The sequence below is a fragment of the Lacerta agilis genome, chromosome 1, assembly GCF_009819535.1.
Source record: "Lacerta agilis isolate rLacAgi1 chromosome 1, rLacAgi1.pri, whole genome shotgun sequence".
In the NCBI taxonomy this organism is placed as follows: domain Eukaryota; kingdom Metazoa; phylum Chordata; class Lepidosauria; order Squamata; family Lacertidae; genus Lacerta; species Lacerta agilis.
Window position 1 is genome coordinate 42,227,430 of NC_046312.1, and position 21,147 is coordinate 42,248,576.

Below are 21,147 nucleotides of genomic sequence, written 5' to 3' on the forward strand. Positions count from 1 at the left end.
TTGGAATTATCACATGTTCTTTCTGTCAATAAGTTCTTCCTGATGACTAGTCAGAATCTCTTTTCTTGCAACTTGAAGCCATTGGTTTCAGTCCTAGCCTCCGGAGCAGGAGAAAACAAGATTGCCTCATCTTCCATGGGACAGCCCTTAAAATATTTGAAGATGGCTATCATAGCTCCTCTCACTCTCCTCTTTTCCAGACTAAACATACCCAGCTCCTTCAACCCTAGCTCATAAAGCTTGGTTTCCAGACCCTTAATCATCTTGGTTGTTCTCCTCTGCACAGGTTCTAGCTTGTCAATATCATTCTTAAACAATCGTGCCCAGAACTGGACATAGTACTCCAGGTGGGGTCTGACCAAGGCAGAATAGAGTGGTAATATTACTTCCCTTGATCAGGCCCTTAGACTTCTGTTGATGCAGCCCAGAACAGCATTACACTGTGGACTCTTGTGATCTAATAAAACCCTAGATCCTTTCCACAGGTACAACTAGCAAGCCAGGTGTCCCCATCTTATATTTCTGCAGCTGGTTATTCCTGCCTAAGCGTAAGACCTTACATTTGTCCTTATTGAAATTCATTTTGTTAGTCTGGGCCAAGTTCTCCAATCTGCTTAGGTAATCTTGAATCCCAATTCTGTCTTCAGTGGCATTGGTTATTCCTCCCAGTTTGGTGTCATCTGCACATTTGATGAGCACCCCCTCAATACCTTCACCCAAGTCATTTATAAAGATGTTGAATAACAATGGGCCCAGGACAGAACCCTGCAGTACCCCACCTGTCACTTTCCCCCAGAATAATGAGGAACCGCTACTGAGCACTCTTTGGGTTGGGTCAGTAAACCAGCTACAAATCCACCTAACAGTTACCTCAGCCAGCTCACATTTTACAAGCTTCTCCACAAGAATATAGTGGGGGACTCTATAAAAAGCCTTAATGAAATCAAGATACACTACATCCAAGGCATTCCCCTTATCCATCAAGCTTGTAACTACCAAAAAGAAAGAAAATAAATTTGTCTGCCGTGATTTGTTTTTGAGAAACCAATGCTGTGTTTTAGTAACCACAGCATCCTTTTCTAAGTGCTCACAGAACAACTGGTTCATTATCTGCTCTAGCACCTTTCCTGGTATCAATGTCAAGCTGACTGGCTGGTACTTATGTGGGTCTTCTTTTCCTCCCTCTTTGAAGATGGGCACAGCATTTGCCTGTCTTCAGGCTGCAGGGACCTCACATGTTATTTATTTGTTTGTCTTTGTTTTTCTGATTGATTACCTTTTTATTGTTGAAATGGTTATCTATGCTATTTCTAATGATTTGATATGAGAAGGTCTGGGGGAAAACCAGAAATATTGTGGGGGGGGAAACACCAGCCCCCCCTGTTTTTTCCTCAAAGCCATTTTTTCGGGGGGGGGGGGGGAGTTTTATATAGTTTGAATATCCCACACACTTTTTCCCATTTCCCCCCGGAAAAAAATGGTTTTGGAAAAAAACGGCTTGGGAAACCCCCCCCCCATTTTTTTTCATTCCCCTCCCCCCAGGCCTTCCCATCAGCTCAATTTTGTAGCTGGAAAAGCAGCATATATATTTTAAATTAAGTACACACACACAGAGACACTGCTCTGTTACAACCGTATATTGGTCCCATTGACATAAACTGATTTTACTTGCTTTAACATATCCAAAGATCTTCATACTGTGAAAGCAAGACATGAAGACCCCATGTGTATTTGATCAGTTTGTACGTACATTAGTTCTCTGCAGTCATTGAAGTAGATCTGAACATGTTCTGCCTGCTGTAGCTTCTGCTTTCTCTCCATACACTTCTTGTCCAGTAGCTCCCAGCACTCATCTGCCTCTGCTAGTCTTTTCATCATGTTGCTCCTGGGCTGAGGGTATAGGCGGCCAAGACGCCAGGCCTCCCCCCTGATCCTTTCCAGCTCTTTTGCAATGACTGCTAATTCCCTCTGGAACACAGCAAGGGAAATTAACTGAAGTCTGCAGGATATTGTTTCTCTTATTTATTTATTTATTTATTTATTTCATAGGTGCATGTGATTTTTTTTTACAAAGTGGAGTAAACCTGGAGAAGTTCTGAATTCTAAAAATAAAAAAGTTGGTGGAAATGTGCAAATTACCTTTTTGTCTCACAAATATTGCCCCAATTAACTTGGCTTAAGGGGAATTGCTTGAATTCTAGGCAAATGTGGGCCTGCAACTCTAAATTTAGGTGGCCCAAAAGCTCAGATACCAGCCTGAACTGTGCTCAAGTATTTTGTTCAGTCCACATTTTTGAAACAAACTGGCCTGATTTGCAGTTCTCAGACTAATGTACAGATCAGAGAGCAGTTCTCATTTGCTTTTTTCTACTTCTTCAAATTTTGAAAAACAGCTCTCAGCCCCCCAAAGCTGCAGAGTATGAGGTTGTTGATTAAGGAGAGAGAAGGGAAGTGAGGCTGTTCAATCACAGATGTAGTGAGACCATCTGCCTGTGGCCTTCCCTCCGGTGTCTCCCAGCAGCCCATTCCATTAGGCTATCCGAATAGTTCCCATCCCAGCTAGTCATTAAAAACAACTTTAGGAGTGGGATTAAAATGATATTTTATTTGCTTTTAAAAACCCAGATTGCATACAAAAATGTGTACGGTACTTCAAGCTAAAACGTGCACACAAAGTCCAAATCTTCATGCAGTTTAACAACCAACCCCCCACTGAATAATGCAGAAATGGGACAGAACAAACTTATGAACCAACAAAGAAAACTGACATGGACCAAATATAAACTGCTTTTGTCCATCCATAGTAGTGAAGTGTTTTCTGTAAAAGAGAAATAAGGACTTATTTCTGGAAGGGAACAAACAACAAGAGTACAAGAGCTGGAACCTGCGCAAAGGAAAATGCAGGACCTTTCGATTTCATTCATCATGCAGCTCAGGGGTAGCCAATGTGGTGCTCTCCAGATGTTGTCCCACCATGCCTGATCACTGGCCACACTGGCTGGGATTTGAGAGAGCTGATGGGACTCCAACAACATCTGGAGGCCACCATATTGGCAATCCTTGATGTAGTTTTTTTTTCAAGGTGGTCCATTCCACTTACCTCGAGTCCCTCATGTTGGCTGAGGAGGGTCTGCACAGCTGGCAGGTCATAGCCATAATCATCTCTATCCACAACTGCCTCTTTCTCCTGCATCCAACCCTTTAGGTCATCCACATCACGATCATACTGGTGAACCTCATGAGCAGCTCTGAGATTCTGATGAAGGGAAAGATGTGTTAGCAATGCCAACCTTACGGTCACAGTGTTGCAGCAGACATGAAAACAGGAAAACCGACTTGTGCAGCTAGAATGCTATGCATGGTACAATCTTAAATGTCACTCTAGATATTAGATCCTATGTAAAACCTTGCCCCTGCATTGGGTTTTTTAAATAGAAATTAAAGGTCATGGAGCTGGGTCAGAGATTCAGAAGTTAGGTTGATTTGCCAATCAAATCCATCTTGTTGTAGAGGACCACATGGAGGAATGAGTTGCACCTACTGTTCAGTGATATGCATTAGCGATTGAAAGTGGCAGCCCTATTGGTAGTTGAAATGACTCCAGGAATTGTAAACATGCACAGTGGGCTTCTCCATGTGATTCATGGGTATTGGCAGTGCTTTTCTTTTTTTGAGCTTCTGAATAAAAAAATGAGGTGCTGGTACTCATTGGTGACAGCGCAAAATGGCTGACATGGGCAGCAAAAAAAGAGGTGACGGTACTCCATATTGGCAAGCACTGTCACAAAAAGCCCTGGGTATTGGATTACGATGATTAACTTATCACAACAAATTGTGTGTCTGAATAGGCTCATAGAGTGCAATGAATGCACTTCAATAACAGCAATGCTGCAATGAATCAGTCAAGACACCAGAAAGTTCAGGACCTCACCTCCGCCCTTATCTGGATGGCCTGCTGCAATCTCTCCCATGTGTCATTGACCCGTTGAGTCTCTTTCTGGATATCACTTATTTGGCTGTGACATGCTCCTTTGAGCTGAGATGCTAAGTCATTTATCAGAAGAACCTTGGCACGCCCTAGAGACCTTACTTCCTTTATAAAATCTTCAAACTTTTTCTCCAGAATCTGTAGGATAGGGAGATAAATTATATCTCTAGCTTTTTCAGAAGCTCTAATACCTACAAAAGCACAATACTATTGTTATAATATCAAACAAGTGGTAAGCTGGAGTTTGGAAAGTCACTTGATTTAAAAACAAGCAAACAAACGTTAAACAAATGTTTCTGCTCCAACTACATAAGAGTTTGATGACAGCAGAAAGCTTGGCTATTCCATTACTTTTCATAAATGTTAAATGTTACTGCTCACAGGCTGCAACCCCAACCCCACTAACCAAGGAGTAAGTCCCATTGCAGTCAATAGGACTTACCGGTACTTCTGAATAGACATGGCTAGGGCACTTTTTGAGAGTGACCAGTTCTCTATGGAGCTATGTCAATCACTAAAATGTATTTCAATGACACAGTAATGTCTGCCGCTATAAAATGGCTAAGGTCTTCCTGCTTGGCAAGAGATAAAATCTGTTTTACCTCAACATCCTCCAAATCCTGACCGTAGTTATCTGATTCAGCCGTGCTCTGCTTTTTTGAAAGCCAGGCATCCACCAACTGGGTCTCCCTCTCAAATTGATGCAGTTGATATTGCTCCTGCAGAGCTTTTATTTGGCTCTCAGCTCTCTGCAGGAGAGAGAGATACTCTTCTAGAACACCCTGGAGCTTGGGAAGGATAGTGGAGCTGCTAGGGGGAAAAAATTAACAGCCTTACAACATACAATTATTGTATCCTGCACCTTTCACCAGCACAGCCCCTGTCACTACTAGTGAAAGTATCAGTCTTGATCTGAAGCTTAGTAATATATCAAGGTGAAACATGTATTCTCTGTATCAGTAGCATAAATGCCCGGCTCCCAGGCAGATTATTGATTTGCAGAATGAGTGCAGGTGCATTCATTTTGGTTGAAATCCTTTGCATTTTATGTATGCTGAAAGACCAGTGTATACCAATGGGAAAAGCCCCCTTTTCTGTTTCTGTGACGGCACCCTGCTCATGGAAAATGGGCCATCTATCTCATTCAACACAGGTCAAAAGCAGTATTTTGCAAACCAAAATAAATTTATTGGTGAGTTCAGGAAATCTGATATGAGGGATGCGCCCCCAACCTCCCTTAAAAGGTTGCTAGAGTATGATCATTAACACAGGATCTTGAAAAAACAACTTATTGAAGAATAAAAAGTCTCCAAAGGACTGTTTGGAGAGCAACGGTACAGAAGAGACAGCATGGACTGTATTGCATGAAATAATAAGCTACAAAAAAATGGTCATATGCCAGAAAAGCCAGTGTCTGTGCCCTTTAAGACAATTGAGATAGAACAATTGTCTGATGCAGTGTGGCTCATAATTGCTGCGTTTTATGGAGAGAGAGAGATCAAGTTATAGGTCTTTCAAAAGGAATACAGGGAACACAGGCACTATAATAATAGTCATACAACTGGTATAAAAAGATTCATGCACTGCGATTCAAAGCTGCTTGTGTGTGCATTCTGATTTATGCACAGAAATGCTCTCTGCACAGCGGCTTCCATTCAGTTAAATGGGAACAGCTGACCAGCACATGCAAACAAACTCCATGGCTCATTTGAGATCTACCACCCAGAACAAAGAGCCGGCTTAGCCTAATGAGCTACTAGCCCGCTTCTATAGTTTTGCAATTTGCAAAGAGAGACAGCCTTACATGTAGTTGGTATGCATTTATGTGTGCGTTAACTCTCTGAAGTCATGTCTGACGAACATCAGTAACCAGTTCGACTCGCCTACCTCTCTGGGTTGTCGCTTGCTGAGAGGCGCATTCCTGTTTCCCTCATCTTCTCCATTCTGGGCTTGAATCCTTCCAGGTCCAGCTTGGCAGCCTCCACTTTTCGGAGCAGTGCCTGAGTCGATTCTTCATTCCTCCCATAATCGGGGGTTTCTAGGAGTAGTCCTCTCTCTGCCAGCCAGGATTCCACTTCCAAAAGCTTAAAAGAAATGTAATGGTGATCAAACTTGAATGAGAAACAGCCCCTGGCCTACAACCCAGTGAAACAAATCTATACTTAACAGTGACATAAATCACTAAGGGCTAAAATGAGATGTGGCATTAAATGCATCAGTAGAAACTATGGGCTTGTGCACACTTCCGCTTGTCCCCCAGGAAAACTGCTCTTTACTGCTGAATCGCAGCAAATGTCGAAAGGTTTTTCCATGGATAGACGTTTGCTCCAATTCAGTGGTAAAGAGCAGTTTTCTCAGAGGAAGCAGCAGGGAAATGGAAAACCATTTGGACCCATGCCTTTAAAGCACAGGACTAGCAGGAAACCTCTTGGACCCATGCTTCCTAGGGCAAGGGACAAGCCCTGTGTTACTTGCTTCTTTACTAATAATACCAGACATGGGGCAATTTCCAGCAGAATCATAGCACTTTGGGAAATGGGATGTAACTATTTGCTCCCCTGCTGCATCACTGACAAAAAATCCACCCCCACAGCACTTTTATCAGCTTTAGGAAAAAAGCTCCCATCAGTGCCATTTGCAGAACAAGGACAATTTTCATTGTGACTGCAGCTGAGGAGGAAAAGTTTAAACTACTTCTCCCTGTGCACTAAAGTCCTGATCAAAATCATGCCCGCAGCCTATTAAAGCATTTTTAAAACCCTGATGCAGTTTCTAATGAGACATTTAGGCATGCCTAGTTTGATGTCAAGGCTATAGCCTGAAGAGGCAGAGGGGTATCTGATAAATACTAAATTATATTAGATTTACTCCACATAAATAATCATGGTGTTCCCCAAAGAATCCTTGGGATTATAGTCTGGTTAGGGTGCTGAGAATTCTGTTAGAAATCTCTGTTCTCTGAAATTAGAGATCCATGACTGGCTCTCCCAATGTCTTTTTCTTTCATTAAAGGCCATAGAGTGTCAATAGGCTGATTGATTGATTGATTGATTGATTGAATGATAAAAGAATTAATATACAGTGGTACCTCAGTTTAACAACAGTCCTGTTTATGAACGATTCGGTTTACAAACTCTGCAGAACCGGAAGTAGTGTCCTGGTTTGCGAACTTTACCTTGGTCTAAGAACGAAATCTGAACAGTGGAAGGGCACCGGTGGCAGGAGGCCTCATTAGGGAAAGCGTGCCTCGGTTTAAGAACGGTTTCGGTTTAAGAACGAACACCTGGAACGGGTTAAGTTCATAAACTGAGGTACCACTGTACTGCCCGCTTGAAAAACATCAGGGCAGTGTACAGCAACATAAAAACATTGAAAAGCAATATAAAGAAACTATGAAAACGGTGGATTTGGATTAAATCTGCTGCTGGGAGATGGGAGGTTACATCCATTCTCATCCCAGGCCACAGCCTGGGTCCCTAAGACTTTTGTAAATTGCTTGTCTGAAACCTGTGGAGGAGGAAAAAGGACAGGTATGATATTGGGACACATATCACATCCACCCAATGACTAATAGAAACATGGAGTTGAAATGGCAAATGGGGGCATTTCCTTACAAGAATTTCATATCGACTTACCCTGTTTCAAGCAACCAACCAACAATAAAATAAAATACAAATTATTAGAACAGGCAGAACAGTAAAATCTAGTAAGGTAATGGCTTCCATGTTTTAATTATGCTTCAAGCTCTAATAATTTATCAACGAAGCTATAAGAAAACTTTCGATCCTTTAAAAGGTATCAAATCTGAACATGAGATTCTAGTCCTATGTTACCTCAGTGAGGAAATGCTGAGCTTCGTAAGATTGCATGAGCCTCTTTCTTCTCTCCTGAGCCTCACCCTTCAGGTTGTCCAAGGAAACTTCCAGTTCTTTCACCTGTTCCATAATGTTCCGTGAGGCAGAGTGGCCTCCCTTCACCAGCTTCTGCCCGGTGCTGATCACCGCTTTAGTTAAGGCGTTGTGGCTGCTAATCTCGTTTTCTAAATTCTGATAGGTACAACAAAATAAAGCATATCTTGAAAATGAAGACATTTTCTCTTTTACATAAGGCAAGGTCAAAACCATGCATCCACCAACACTCTTAAGAGATTCCAAAGTGCTCAAAGAATGAAGTAAAGGAATTTTGCCATAAGAAGGAGCTATTCGTTTCTTGTCTCTTTTATAGTGAAACAGAAGTGTTCATAACAAATGTACCTTGCTGAAGCACAGGGGATATTGGGGGCGGGGGAGGCGGCAAACATGCTTGGCAGTCAGGGCCGTCTTACCCATAGGTGCTAGGGGTGCGGGGCACCTGGGCGCTGGGCTCTCAAGGGTGCCTGGCCAAGAGTTCGAGGAAGAGCCCGCCCGCCTGTCGGAGCACCGCGGTGGGCTCTTCTGCTGCGGACGGCTCTGCGCCGTGAGTTCGGGGGCGACCAAGCCAGCAAGACGCTGAGGCGGCCGGCCAGCTACGCCCGCCTGCACGCCTGGGACTGAGCAACCTGGGCGGGATCTTTGCACCTCCGACGCCACATATGCTTAAGACAGCCCTGTTGGCAGTGATACTTTAGCAAGAAGATACGGTTAAGGAACAGTGATGGAGAAACTCCATTCTCTCTATTTCCAATATTCCCTGCCCTTACTATAGAACCTTACCTGGTGCTTCTCTTGTAAGCTCTGAACAGTTGTAAGGGATTGGCCATAGTCTCTGGAGGATGCCAGGGAAAGTTTCTCATGAATCCAGGTCAACTCCTCATTGACATCCTGGACAAATTGGTACTGAAGTCTGCTGGCCTCCAAAACCCCCCGCCTCTCTTGCAGTGGCTCCCTAAGACTTTTGTACCTGGAGAGTCAAAATGAAGCCTCAGCTTCAGTATTAAGGAAGGTTGTTGGTATCCGTCTGTCTCAAGAGACAATGAAGGATGCCTCCAGGGGTGAAGTTAAGCCACTGTGTTAGCAGCATTGAAGTGACCTCCCTGGGGTGCAAGCCTGGGCAGGGTGTGTGAAGGTCCTGGGCTGCCCAGGTGACAAGACCGCCCCCCCCCCAGCTTCGCTGATGTGGTCCAAAGGAAAGCTGAGCAATACGTTTGGCACCAGCTTGGCTGCAGGAGTTCCCAGAAGGAACAAGGAAGATTATGGGATAATAAACAGAAGTCCCAAGACAAGGAATGCAATAATAATAAAGAGATGGAAAGCAGAAGGTGACAACAGAAAAAGTGACAATAGAAAGGAGAAAGAACACAGAGAGAATGAAAGGAAAAAGGAAAAACAATTCAAGCACCTGTGCACCACATGGTCAACCCTCTCTTCTATTTCATCTGCCAGAAAATGCTTCTCTTGTTGAAATTCTTGCACTGCATTGATAAGGCCTTGCACCTGGTCTCTATAGCCAGCAAAGCTTTCTTCCAATTCCTCCTGCTTCTTCAGGAGATCATTCAGAACCAGTAAATTATTGCTGCTTTCTGGGGCTTTCATCTCGCTTTCTAGATCTTCCAGCCATTTCTCCACATCATCCACAGTGCGTAGGAAACGTAAGGCCTGAATCCAGAGGAAAGAACCCAGATGTAAACTGACATTTAGAAGCGGGGGGGGGGGGGGACGACAACCAAATGAGGATTGGTCAGGCCCCTTTTACAAATGCAAGCATAGACATCACACATTTGCCAAGTAATTCTTTTGTCTCTCCTCCTTGCAAATAAAGAACATCAAAGCCATCTTCTGTTGGCTCATCCTTCTGAACTTGGGAACACCTTTCTGAACCAAATTCTTCAATATCAGCACCTTCAAGCGACCCTATCTTCCTTATGACTCATAATTATGTTCACATTATTTATACCGCTGGTGGCAAATCCTTCATCTGGCTAACCATGACTTTTAAATTGGCAGCCTGCCAACCAAGCAAAGGTGAGGAATGTGTGGTCCTCCAGGTGGCACTGAACTGCACCTCCCATCAACCTTGTCAGCATGGCCAAGGGTCAGAGATGTTGGGGGTTGTAGTCCAGGAATATCTGGAAGTCCACAGCTACACCACCCTCCCTCTATTGTAACCCCCCTCCCCCCCGTGTTTTGCTTCACCTTGTAGGCATCTTGCATCTTCCTTCTCTTTTCATGACAGTTTTGCAGCAACTCATCCCAAAGCTCATCTATTTCCTGCAGCCTGGACTGGATGGCATCAGAAGCACAATGACCCTCCTGGAGCATTTTCTCTCCTTCCTGCAAATAAAGAAAATCAAAGTCTTTTCTCTTGTTGGCTCATCTTTCTGAATTGGGGAACATCTTCCTGAACTACATCCTTAAGTATCAACAGTTTCAAGCAATCTCATCTTCCTTGGGACTCATAATTAAGCTCAAGTAATTTTATTTCTGATGGCCAAGCACTTACAGCTTTGATGCTATCTAGGTGGCTTCTGTTGGCCACAATCTCTGCCTGGAAAGTCTGCTGCTTTTGCAGTTTGGCTTGAAGGTTGCTTGGGTCTCTCCAGCTCTCATCCAGAGCAATGCTGTTTTTTTCATTCATCCAGGCAGCCACCTTTGGGGAGAAACAACAAGGAAGTGAAACAAGCAAACAAGGCTGGCAGTGTCTTCTGTTCCTCGGTCACGCTTTCCACTTTGGGCACTTGCAGGCTGACAGTATTTACTGGGTGGGGCTCAATCACAGACCAGCAAATTCAGGTTGCACAGCAGAAGCTGATTTGGAGCTCTTGCATAATGAGTGAGCTTCCCCCAAACAGCAGATTTTTTTTGCGATAAGGAAAGTGAGGGGAGAATGCAGTAGAGTGGAAGATGTGGGATGACACTTGCTTTGGACGCAACGCCATCTGGCTTCCTTGCAAACCAATCAGAGTGACCGCTCAATAACAAGTTGCCTGGAAGCACCCTTAGGAAAAGGAGACTCACAAAGAAAATGTTGCATGTCACACTCCAGCATTAATACCCAGGATGACATACAGTTAAGAGATCCCCCAGAGTTCTGACTTCCGGTGGAGCTGCGGCCATCGTAGGATCGTGGAATATCCCCTCTGGGAGTTCCAGGCGTACCTGGGGGAAAAGGGGTCGCGCAAAGGCTAAGCGGACCCGATCACTTCAAGGGGGGTTACCTTGAAGACCAGTGTACCCGGCAGCGTCGCTAGCTGCGCCCCCGAACCCGAGGTTTGAGAGCAGACGTCGGGAGAAGGGCGGAAAGCGGACGCAAGACGGGGACATCGCACCCCCCCAGTGGCGCTAAGCCTCGAGATCCAGATGAAAGCAGCCCGCTTCCAAAACAAAAGAAAGAAGACAAAAGAAGATCAGGGCAACGAAAGAGATCGCAGTTGCTCTTAATTTGAGAACGGTTAAGTGTGCAATTTGGAAGAGAGTAAGAGACGCAAAAAGGGAGTCCGTCTCTTCTCTGGCGTGAAAATGGCGCTGGGCATGATTGTGCAAGACGTCTAGAAGATAACGTTCCTGCAAAGTGAGTAACTTTCCTTTTTGATTGACCGCCCGGGAAGCTTGCAGATCGGGCGGATCAAAATATTATTATAAAACAAGATCGGAAAGAGTAGAGTATCGCAGAAACCAAGAAGGTCCCGTGGGGGGGGAAAGTAAGAAAGAGAAAGAGACTTTAAGAAAGTGACTTTAAGTTTGGTTTGTCGCTGGGACGCGGTCGCGACACGGCTGAACAAAAGGACAAAGGGGGTGACGTTGCGGTATGGTTGGAGAAAAGCCACCTTTGATTCTGGGATAGCTCTGTGGTGCTTTTTAAAGCATATTTCAAGAAGTGTTATATCTTTGGAGAAGATCGCCCCCCCCCTCCAGTACGTAGGAAGAATAACCGGCAGACGACGACTTTTGGAAAACCGGCAGACGACGACTTCTGGCTTTTGTTCAAAACAGAGGGGTAACGACCTCTCGGATTACAAACATCGTTTGACCGGACGCTGGGAATTAATACTGCTTTAATTTGTTTTGAAACACTACAAGGGAAGCAGAGAAATAGCCGCCGGACTGAGTTGTTGGGGGAGCTTTCAAGGAGGGAGGGAGAGGGGCTTTATTTTGCAGGTTTGTTTTTCGTCTTCTGTGGACTGTCTTTGTATTCCGATGACTGACTTAAAGAGATTTTAGGGGAACTGCTGTCTTTGGAAGGTTATAAAGTAGCGTGAGAGGAGAAGAGACTGAAACAAAGAAACTGAAAGTATCTTTAAGACTCTGGTGAACAAAGAAATCGAAAATGAAGTAAAAGGACTGTTGATTTGAGCATAGACGCTCTCCAATAACTATCTATCTGGCGCCACCTCCAGGCCTAAACGAGATTGCAGGATTGACTGTAAAGTAAACGAGATTGGAGCCCCCTGGTGGTGGAAAATAATCATTGTATATTAGATTTGGAATTAAAATTGGAATTGGTTATTGTAATAAGATGAAAGGGATTAAGGGGAGCGCAACGCCAGGGGATAGAAGATCCTCAAAGCAGGAGGAAGGAAAGGAGTGGGAAGGTTTATTGGCAGAAATTAAAAAAGAGATAAGGCAGAGTGAGCAGAATATTGAGAAAAAAATTGTAGATCTGAAGGAATCTATGGATGAGAAATTTGAGAAAGTAGTGGGAGAGCTAACAGAACAGCTAAAAGAGCTGTCCACTAAATCCAAGACGATAGAAAATTCAGTGAAGAAAGTCCAGAAAGAAGTTAAACAATCAAAAAAAGATTCAGAAAAAGTAAAAGAAGAGATTGGAGACCTAAATAGGGCCCAGGAAGAGATGCTGGATAATATTGCACTGTTAGAACTGAGGCAGAAACAGCTTAATCTCAAATTTCGTGGGATTCCGGTGGAAGCCAATGAAAATATTAGACAAAAATTAGTGGTGGAACTGGCCAGATGGCTGGACACCAAACAAGAAATTATAGAATACTCAATCCTGAACGCCTTTAGAATAGGTGTGAAGTCGGCAAAAGCAAGAGCGAAAAAACTGCCAGGTGACTGCCTAGTAATGTTCAATTCGATGGACATTAGGAATGAAATATTGAAATTAAGCCACTCGCAGAAGTTGATAGTAGGGGGAAGGGAAATCATCATCTATAAAGAAATCCCAACAAGATTTTTAAACAAGAGGCAACCATACCATGCGCTGGCAGGTATTTTAAGAAGGAAAGGGATAAGCTTTAGATGGGAATTTCCTGAAGGATTAACCTTTTACTTCAAAAGCAAGAGATATAAGATCAAGAGTGAGCAAGAACTAAAGAAATTCACCAGAAGATATCCAAAGGAGTTGGGACTGGAGGAGGAGAAGAAAGGAAAAAGGAGGAGAGAAGCAGTAGAGGGCGAGACGGAAGTAGGAGCAGTAGGAGGAGCAGAAGAAGAGGACGAGGTAGAAGAAGGAGAAGGAGAAGGAAGTGGACAAGAAAGTGAAGAAGAAGGAGAAGAGGAAGAGGAAGAAGAAGAGAAGAAAGAAGAAAAGGAAGACAACGCAAATACCTAAAAGAACTTGACAAGAAAGATCATAAAATCGGAAAGTAGACATGATTTTAAAGGTCCAATCGTGGAACATAAATGGTTTAAACAATAAATGTAAAAGAAATAAAGTTGAACATGTTTTGATTAAAAAGAAATTAGATGTCATATGTTTGCAAGAAACTCATATTGCCAAAAAACATAGGAAAATATTAATAAACAAAAGACTGGGTCTGGATTTCGCGACAGCGGATAAAAAGAAAAAGCGTGGGGTGGTTTTTTATGTAAAACACAAGTTGGAACCCAAATTAATATATAAAGATGAGGAGGGGAGAGTGATAATTGTACAAATTAAATGGCAGGGTGAGAAACTGTTGCTGGTAGGAATATACGCCCCAAACAATAAGAAAGCCAAGTTTTACAAAAAACTTGAGGAAATCTTACTTGAATATGCTGATCAAAGGCAAATCTTAATGGGAGACCTAAACGGGGTGGTAACTCCAGCAATCGATAGATCATCTAGAAGCACGGGCTCCGAAGGGAAATTACCGAAGTCTTTTTTCACGTTGATAGAGAATTTAAATTTAATGGATATATGGAGATCCAAACACCCAACAACGAAACAGTATACGCACTTCTCAGAGCCCAACCAAAGCTCAGGAAGAATAGATTTTATTTGGGCCACCAAGGGAGTAGTGTCAAAAGTTAACAAAATAGAGATCCAGCCAAGAACCTTATCAGATCATAATGCCATTTATATGGAACTAAAAGGAGAAGGTGCCAAGAGTAGGTGGAGGATGAATGAGAATATATTTAATGATGAAAAAGTGGTTGAAAAAGCAAAAAAGGCAGTAAATGACTATTTTGCATTGAACTCAAACGAAGAAACAGATCTAAACACAATTTGGGATGCCAGTAAGGCGGTGATGAGGGGCTTCATGATTTCACAAGATATTGCTATAAGAAGAGCAAGAGAAAAAAAGAAGGAAGAATTACTGAAGGCATTGGAAGATAAAGAAAAGCAACTAATTCGGAAACCAAAAAATCAAGAATTGAAGCAGAGTATTAAGGTACTAAAAAACCAATTTGAATCGCTGATCAATCAAGAAATTGAGTGGAAGTTAAAATGGTTGAGACAAAAAAATTTTGAATATGCAAATAAGACAGGAAAATTATTGGCATGGCAATTGAAAAGAAGACAGGAACAGGGCATAATAAACAAAATTAAAAAGAATGAAGTAATAACAGATAATCCAAAGGAAATTAGAGATGTATTCCAGGATTTCTATAAGAATTTATATCAGAAGGAGCAGGAGGAAGATGAAGAAATAGACCGTTATCTGGAGAAAAATAAACCAAGGAAAATCTCAAAGGAAGACCAAGAACAGTTGAATATTCCAATTTCGGAAGAGGAGCTCAAAAGTGCAATACAGAAATTAAAAGGGGGGAAAGCCCCAGGCCCCGATGGCATATCGGCTAGGTATTATAAGGACTTGGCACCACAACTAGTTCCAAGGATGCTAGAATTGATGAATAGGATTCTAACCAATGGAAAATACCAGACTCATGGAAAGAGGCTTTTATTACAGTAATCCCCAAACAAGGTACAGATCTGACGAATGTGAAAAACTACCGACCGATTTCCTTATTGAACCTGGACTATAAATTATTTACAAACATATTGGCTGATAGATTCAAAAAGGTTATGAATAAAGTAATTCACAGAGATCAAAATGGGTTTCTACCAGGTCGCCAAATGAAAAATAATATAAGAACAATTGTGGACCTGATAGAATATTTGGATTTGAAAATTGATAGAAAGGCAGCACTAATTTTTATTGATGCCGAAAAGGCCTTCGATAATGTATCTTGGGAATTTTTGTTGAAGGTATTGGGAAAGATGGAGGTGGGAGAAAATTTTTTAAAGGGAATCACGGCTATTTATAAAGAACAAACAGCGAAATTAGTGGTTAACGGAATACTTTCAGACAAAATTAGAATTACAAAAGGCACAAGGCAGGGTTGCCCGATATCGCCACTTCTCTTTATTATGGTTTTGGAAATCCTGACAAATAAATTAAGAGATACAAAAGAGGTAAAAGGAGTGAAGGTCGGTAGGAGGGAATTTAAAGTCAAGGCATTCGCGGACGATCTGGTTATGACTTTGGAAGATCCATTACAAAGTATGGGGAAAATGCTGGAAGTGATAGAGGAGTTCGGTAATTTGGCAGGCTTAAAGATAAATAAGGAAAAGACAAAAATGTTGGTTAAGAATCTCGACAAGAAGGAAATCGAAGAAATACAAAAAGAGTATGGTATTATGATGGTGAAAAAGGTCAAGTATTTGGGAATTTGGTTGTCCCCAAAAAATATAAACCTATTCAGTGATAATTATGAACCAATTTGGAAAGAAATTAAAAGAGATTTAGAAATTTGGAACAAATTAAATTTATCTCTGTGGGGTAGAATAGCATGTATAAAAATGAATGTACTACCGAGAATTCTGTTTTTGTACCAAATGTTGCCGGTAATTAAGGGAACGAGCCTGCTAAAAGGGTGGCAGAAAAATCTGACAAAATTTATCTGGCAGGGCAAACACCCGAGAATCAAGCATAAATTATTGGTAGACAAAAAAGAAAGAGGGGGGTTTGGAATGCCAGATATTAAAATTTATTATGAGTCATCTTGTCTAGTCTGGCTGAGAGAATGGATAATGCTGGAAGATAAGGAGTTGCTAGACCTGGAGGGTTTTAACAATAGATACGGTTGGCACTCCTATCTCTGGCAAGACAAAGCGAAGGTTCACAAAGAATTTTTATCACATATATTTAGGGGACCATTATACGAGGTGTGGCAAAGGTACAAGGACTTACTAGAAAGAAAGACACCTAGGTGGCTCTCACCCACAGAGATAATAACGATAAAAAAGATTTATACGGAAGATGAAAAATGGATAACATATCAAGACCTGTTAATTGAATCAGAAAAAGGATGGAAAATTAAACCCTATGATCAGGTGGCGGAAAGGTTGACAGGGTGGATCCAATACCACCAGGTGTATAATTTATTTAATGAGGATAAAAGAAAACATAATTTCGATAAGAAAAAGTCAAAATTCCAAGAAGAAATATTAGAAGGAAAGGAGAAATTACTATCTAAAATGTATAATTACCTATTAGAGTGGTTCACAAAAGATGAAGAAATTAAAGAAACAATGATAAAGTGGGCTATAGATATAGGTCATAATATTCAATTTGAAATGTGGGAGAAATTATGGTGTGAATACATAAAATTTACTGCTTGCATAACTTTGAAGGAGAACATCATGAAAATGATGTATCGCTGGTATCTCACACCGGTAAGACTAGCAAAAATGTATAGAAGTTACGACAAGAAATGCTGGAAATGTGAGATGAAGGACGGCGACTTCTACCACATGTGGTGGACATGCGATAAAATCAAGCAGTATTGGGAAGTAATTTATAATGAACTAAAGAAAATACTTAAATATACATTTATAAAAAAACCGGAAGCTTTTCTAATTGGCTTAGTTGGAAATGAGATAAAAAAGAAGGACCAAAGGTTTTTCCTTTATGCAACTACAGCAGCAAGGATACTTTTGGCGCAGTATTGGAAATCAAAAGACTTACCTTCGGTAGATGATTGGAAAACAAAGTTATGGGAATATTCAGAATTGGCCAAATTAACGGGGAGAGTAAGAGACCAAAGAGACCAAAGGTTTCAATCGGAGTGGGGTAAATTTTTAGATTATATGAAAGACTGTAAAAATTGGTAACACTTTCGGGTGCTGGCAGAATTCTTGCACTAGGATGACATGTTAAGACAAAGTGAGGAAAACAAGTTAGTAAAATGAACAGAAATAAGAAAAAGCGAGGAAGTAGTGAGAAGTTAGAAAACCAGAGAAAAGAAGGAGGGAAGTCAGAAAACTCGACGGAGTTTTATGTAATATTGTAAAATATTGTATGTTCAACTTGTCTGTATTTTATTTGCTGGAAAATAAAAAAATTCATGGAAAAAAAAAAAAAGAGATCCCCCAGAGTTCTTTCAGAACTATTCCACTATCTGCTTTCCTCCAGGTATTGTAACTAATTAATGTGTTAAAATGGTTGATGGCAGGCTCCAGCCTTCTCCGTCTCCATATACACCGAATGCCTGGAAGGAGCTCCCACATGTACAACTGCCAAAGAAAGGGCTCTGTCCACACAAGCAGGTTCCCAATCAGTAACAAGGGCCCTACTCTCATGGACAGATCTCTATTCAGGCATTCATTCTGGCAGTGGCTCTCTGGAGTTTCAGACAGTGGTCTCTCCAGGATCAAACCCTCTGGAGATGCAAAGGATTGATCCTGGGATCATTTGTATGCAATGCATTTGTATGTTTCCATAAGGGGTGAATTATCTCACAGAGTATCACCTACACCTGCAGAAAGGCTTTAAATCCAGTTCATGTTTGCAGAGCCCATGAGGTGCCATTCTCACTCCAAGGTGTTCCATGACTCGCTCCATTTTCTTTCTCCCAGCATCCACACACATTACTTCATATCAGACAATGCTAATTGGATCTCACATTGTGGCTTAAGTTAATCTCAGCAAATAAAATAGATTATACCTCAAAGGAGTCCCGTAGAAATTTTTGTAGTAGCCACGACTGCTCCAGCAGACGTCTGCGAGCTAAAGCAACTTCCAGAAGCCTCTCCTTTCTAAGAAGAAGAAGAAGAAGAAGAAGAAGAAGAAGAAGAAGAAGAAGAAGAAGAAGAAGAGAAACATTGCTGGCGATAAGATGGCACTAGTGGTTAACTGAACTTTCTCACAATCTACTTCTAAAATGAGTTCAAAATGTATGTTTAATTTTTGGGACAGATACATTGTGTGTCGAGGTCCCCAAGCCACCCCTCAAATAACACACACTTCACACAGAAATTTAAGGTTTTTGGCATAATTTTGGCCACAACTTTATTAAAATACAAAATGTGAGTGGTTGCTTAGGCATTGGTTCCAATTATCTGTCCCTGCCTGGGGACAGACTGACATCCACCTGCCTTGTAGAAGTCAGTAAAGGGAAAACACTTTGGGGAGAGAATGGGAGCCAGGGGTCTGGCCCTCACCTCTCCCCTAATGTTCCCAGGGGCTCTTGCGTGGCCCTAGCCCCTGACCAGGGTGTACGGACAAAAGCATGGTGAGCCCCTGGATTCCTTTAACAGAATTTCCTGCGCAGCAGCAGCAGCAGCATTGGAGGGGCAGGCACAGCCAATCCTTACCCCTCCACCAACCAATTTAATAACCAATGCCTAACCGCAACCTTACAAGTTGCGACTAATTGCTACGCAGTAGGTGAAAACCAAATGGCACCAGCCAATCAGCCAAATGGAAAAATACCTACCAGGCCCCTGCCCCAAAAGCAGACGACCCCATGACAGGCATAGCAAGGTCAACGCAGAATCCTAAATTATAGGGAGGGAGGGCGGGTGATCCGATCCACGCAGCGAAGAAGGGCTTGCGCTGCGTGTCAGAAACATATATAGCCTCTGGGCTGTCCATCAAAACTTGCAACATTCAATTCTCCCCAACAACCCGCAGAACCCAATCACAGTCCTTGGCCATCTAAACGATCCCGCCCAGCAACAGAGGGGTGTCTTGTTGGCCCCCACCGCAACACGTGCTCTCCATGAAGGAGAACTTGCTTAATCTCACTAGAATCCAAGAACCACAGAACTGAGCAGGGCTGGCAAGGAGGCATGAAGGTCACTAACAGAGTAGCATCCAAAAATGAGCACATCTGAAGCACATATGTTTCCCTAGAGCTATGGACATCTGTAAATATTATGTACATTTCCCAAAGTGGGGCACTGGTAGCTGAGTAAGTGCACTTTTATCTGAAAGAGCTTCTGATAAACTGGAATACCATAGGATGAGTGGCAAGTAATCAAGAAATCATTTAAAAGATGGGTGTCTGTTTGGGGAATACAGCCTTTTTCAGACAGACAGCCATATTCCCCCATGGGGAACCTTCCAGGGGACACGTGCAAATAGCAGGGGGCACTAGAGGCAAACATGAGCAGAGCAACAGATGTAACACACTTTCCACTCAAAAACCAGAACGTACCCCGACACACACATCTTTCCACCATCCAACCTGGTAGGCAAGAAGCATCAGCACAATTCAAGGCCACACTCCCACTGAGCAGAAGCACTCAAAGGGCCTGGTGAGTGCAGTCTGGGGCCAGAGAGAGAAGGCTGGAGGGCCACAGTGGCTTCCCTGAGCCTGAGATTCTCTACTAAGAGAGATTTTACAGACACTACGGGAGGAAAAGGTTAGGTGCTACCTTCTGAGAACTGCTTGGCACTTGTTCATGATGTTCTCGGAGTCATAATGCTGGTTGTCTCTCAGTTGCTGGGCACGTGAGGCCATCATGTCAATCTTCTCCAGCTGGGTTTCCAGGGCCTTTTCAAACTGCATGTGTTTTTGATGCAGGCTCTCCACGCTGGATACCGAATCCTGAAGAGGATGGCAAAAATCAGCAACATAGGAAACAACCTTGTATCAGTCCAGGCATTGGCCATGCTTGGTGAAGTTGACAGGAGTTGTAGTTCAGCAACTTCTGGAGAACCAAGGGTTCACTTCTCCTCATCTAGACAGTGTCAGTGGAGTCCCAGGCAGAGGTCTCCCCCATTACAAAATAGTCAGTCGTTTTAACTGGATATACCCGGGGTGGAACTTGGCACCTTCTGCATACAATGCAATTGTTCTTCCACTGAGCTTAGGGTCCACTGTCTAAACTGGGGGGTGCTTTTATTTCAGGATTCAAATGTCCATTGATCTAAACTTTCCAGCAGGTCAGGATAGTTTTGCTTGTTGAATGCAAGACCACAGAATATGGGGGTTTCAAAAGCTCTGGCTGACTATGTAGCTTTGTAATTCAGCAGTGTTTTCACAGGCTGCCCTAATACATGTGCATTAGAAAGAAAAGGCAGACTGGAGGATGGTGTTAGAGAGGAGAAAGTGGGGAATAGGAAACTACTAAATAAAGCTAATGGTAGCAGGAGACAATAGATGAGGAATCCCGTGCGCCTTTTGGAAAAGAAAGCTAAAAGTAAATTTTCCTAAGGGTGATTTTTTAAAAGGAGGGTTTCACACTTTCTACTCTGTGCCAATGTCTTCTCCCTCTAATTGAAAATAAAAAAACACGTAGCTCATTTTTCTTACCCCCAAGTCTTTGTTTGCTAAGAAGGCCTCTTTGCTGCTAAGCCAGCTTTCATTCTGCTCCACATAACCTAAGAATGTCTGTGCAGGGGAGAGAGAATAAAATCAAGACAAATACAAATGGGGCTTACTTGCAAGAAAATATGCTTAGGATAGGTACTGGTGGAAGATCTAGTAATACTTATCCAAGTCATTGCCAATATTAAAAAGCAACACAGCAGACAGTTCCAGGATTCAGAGTCATTACTATATCCAGTGGTGACTGGATTTCCACCCCACCCCTTGCACCAGGAATTAGGAAGCAGTCTTAAGCCAGAGGATACACCCGCTGAATCCAGTAATGTCTACTCTGACTGGCAGCAGCTCTCCAGGGCCTTATGAAGAGGTCTTTCACATCTCCTGATACCTTATCATTTAGCTGGAGCTGCCAGGGACTTTCTACATGGAATTCAAGTGCTCTTTCAATTATCTAAGTAAACC

General features: G+C 42.6%; 1 protein-coding gene across 1 annotated transcript in view; it reads right to left on the reverse strand.

Annotated features, from left to right (window-relative positions):
• LOC117045005 (spectrin beta chain, non-erythrocytic 5-like) overlaps positions 1–21,147 on the reverse strand; it is an 87,673-nt gene that overhangs the window by 14,075 nt on the left and 52,451 nt on the right. The window contains 13 exon segments of the mRNA XM_033145800.1: positions 1,751–1,968; positions 3,101–3,256; positions 3,932–4,126; positions 4,591–4,795; positions 5,876–6,072; positions 7,822–8,034; positions 8,680–8,866; positions 9,305–9,561; positions 10,099–10,236; positions 10,406–10,552; positions 18,076–18,166; positions 19,790–19,962; positions 20,671–20,748. Coding sequence (XP_033001691.1) covers positions 1,751–1,968; positions 3,101–3,256; positions 3,932–4,126; positions 4,591–4,795; positions 5,876–6,072; positions 7,822–8,034; positions 8,680–8,866; positions 9,305–9,561; positions 10,099–10,236; positions 10,406–10,552; positions 18,076–18,166; positions 19,790–19,962; positions 20,671–20,748 — 2,255 coding nt within the window.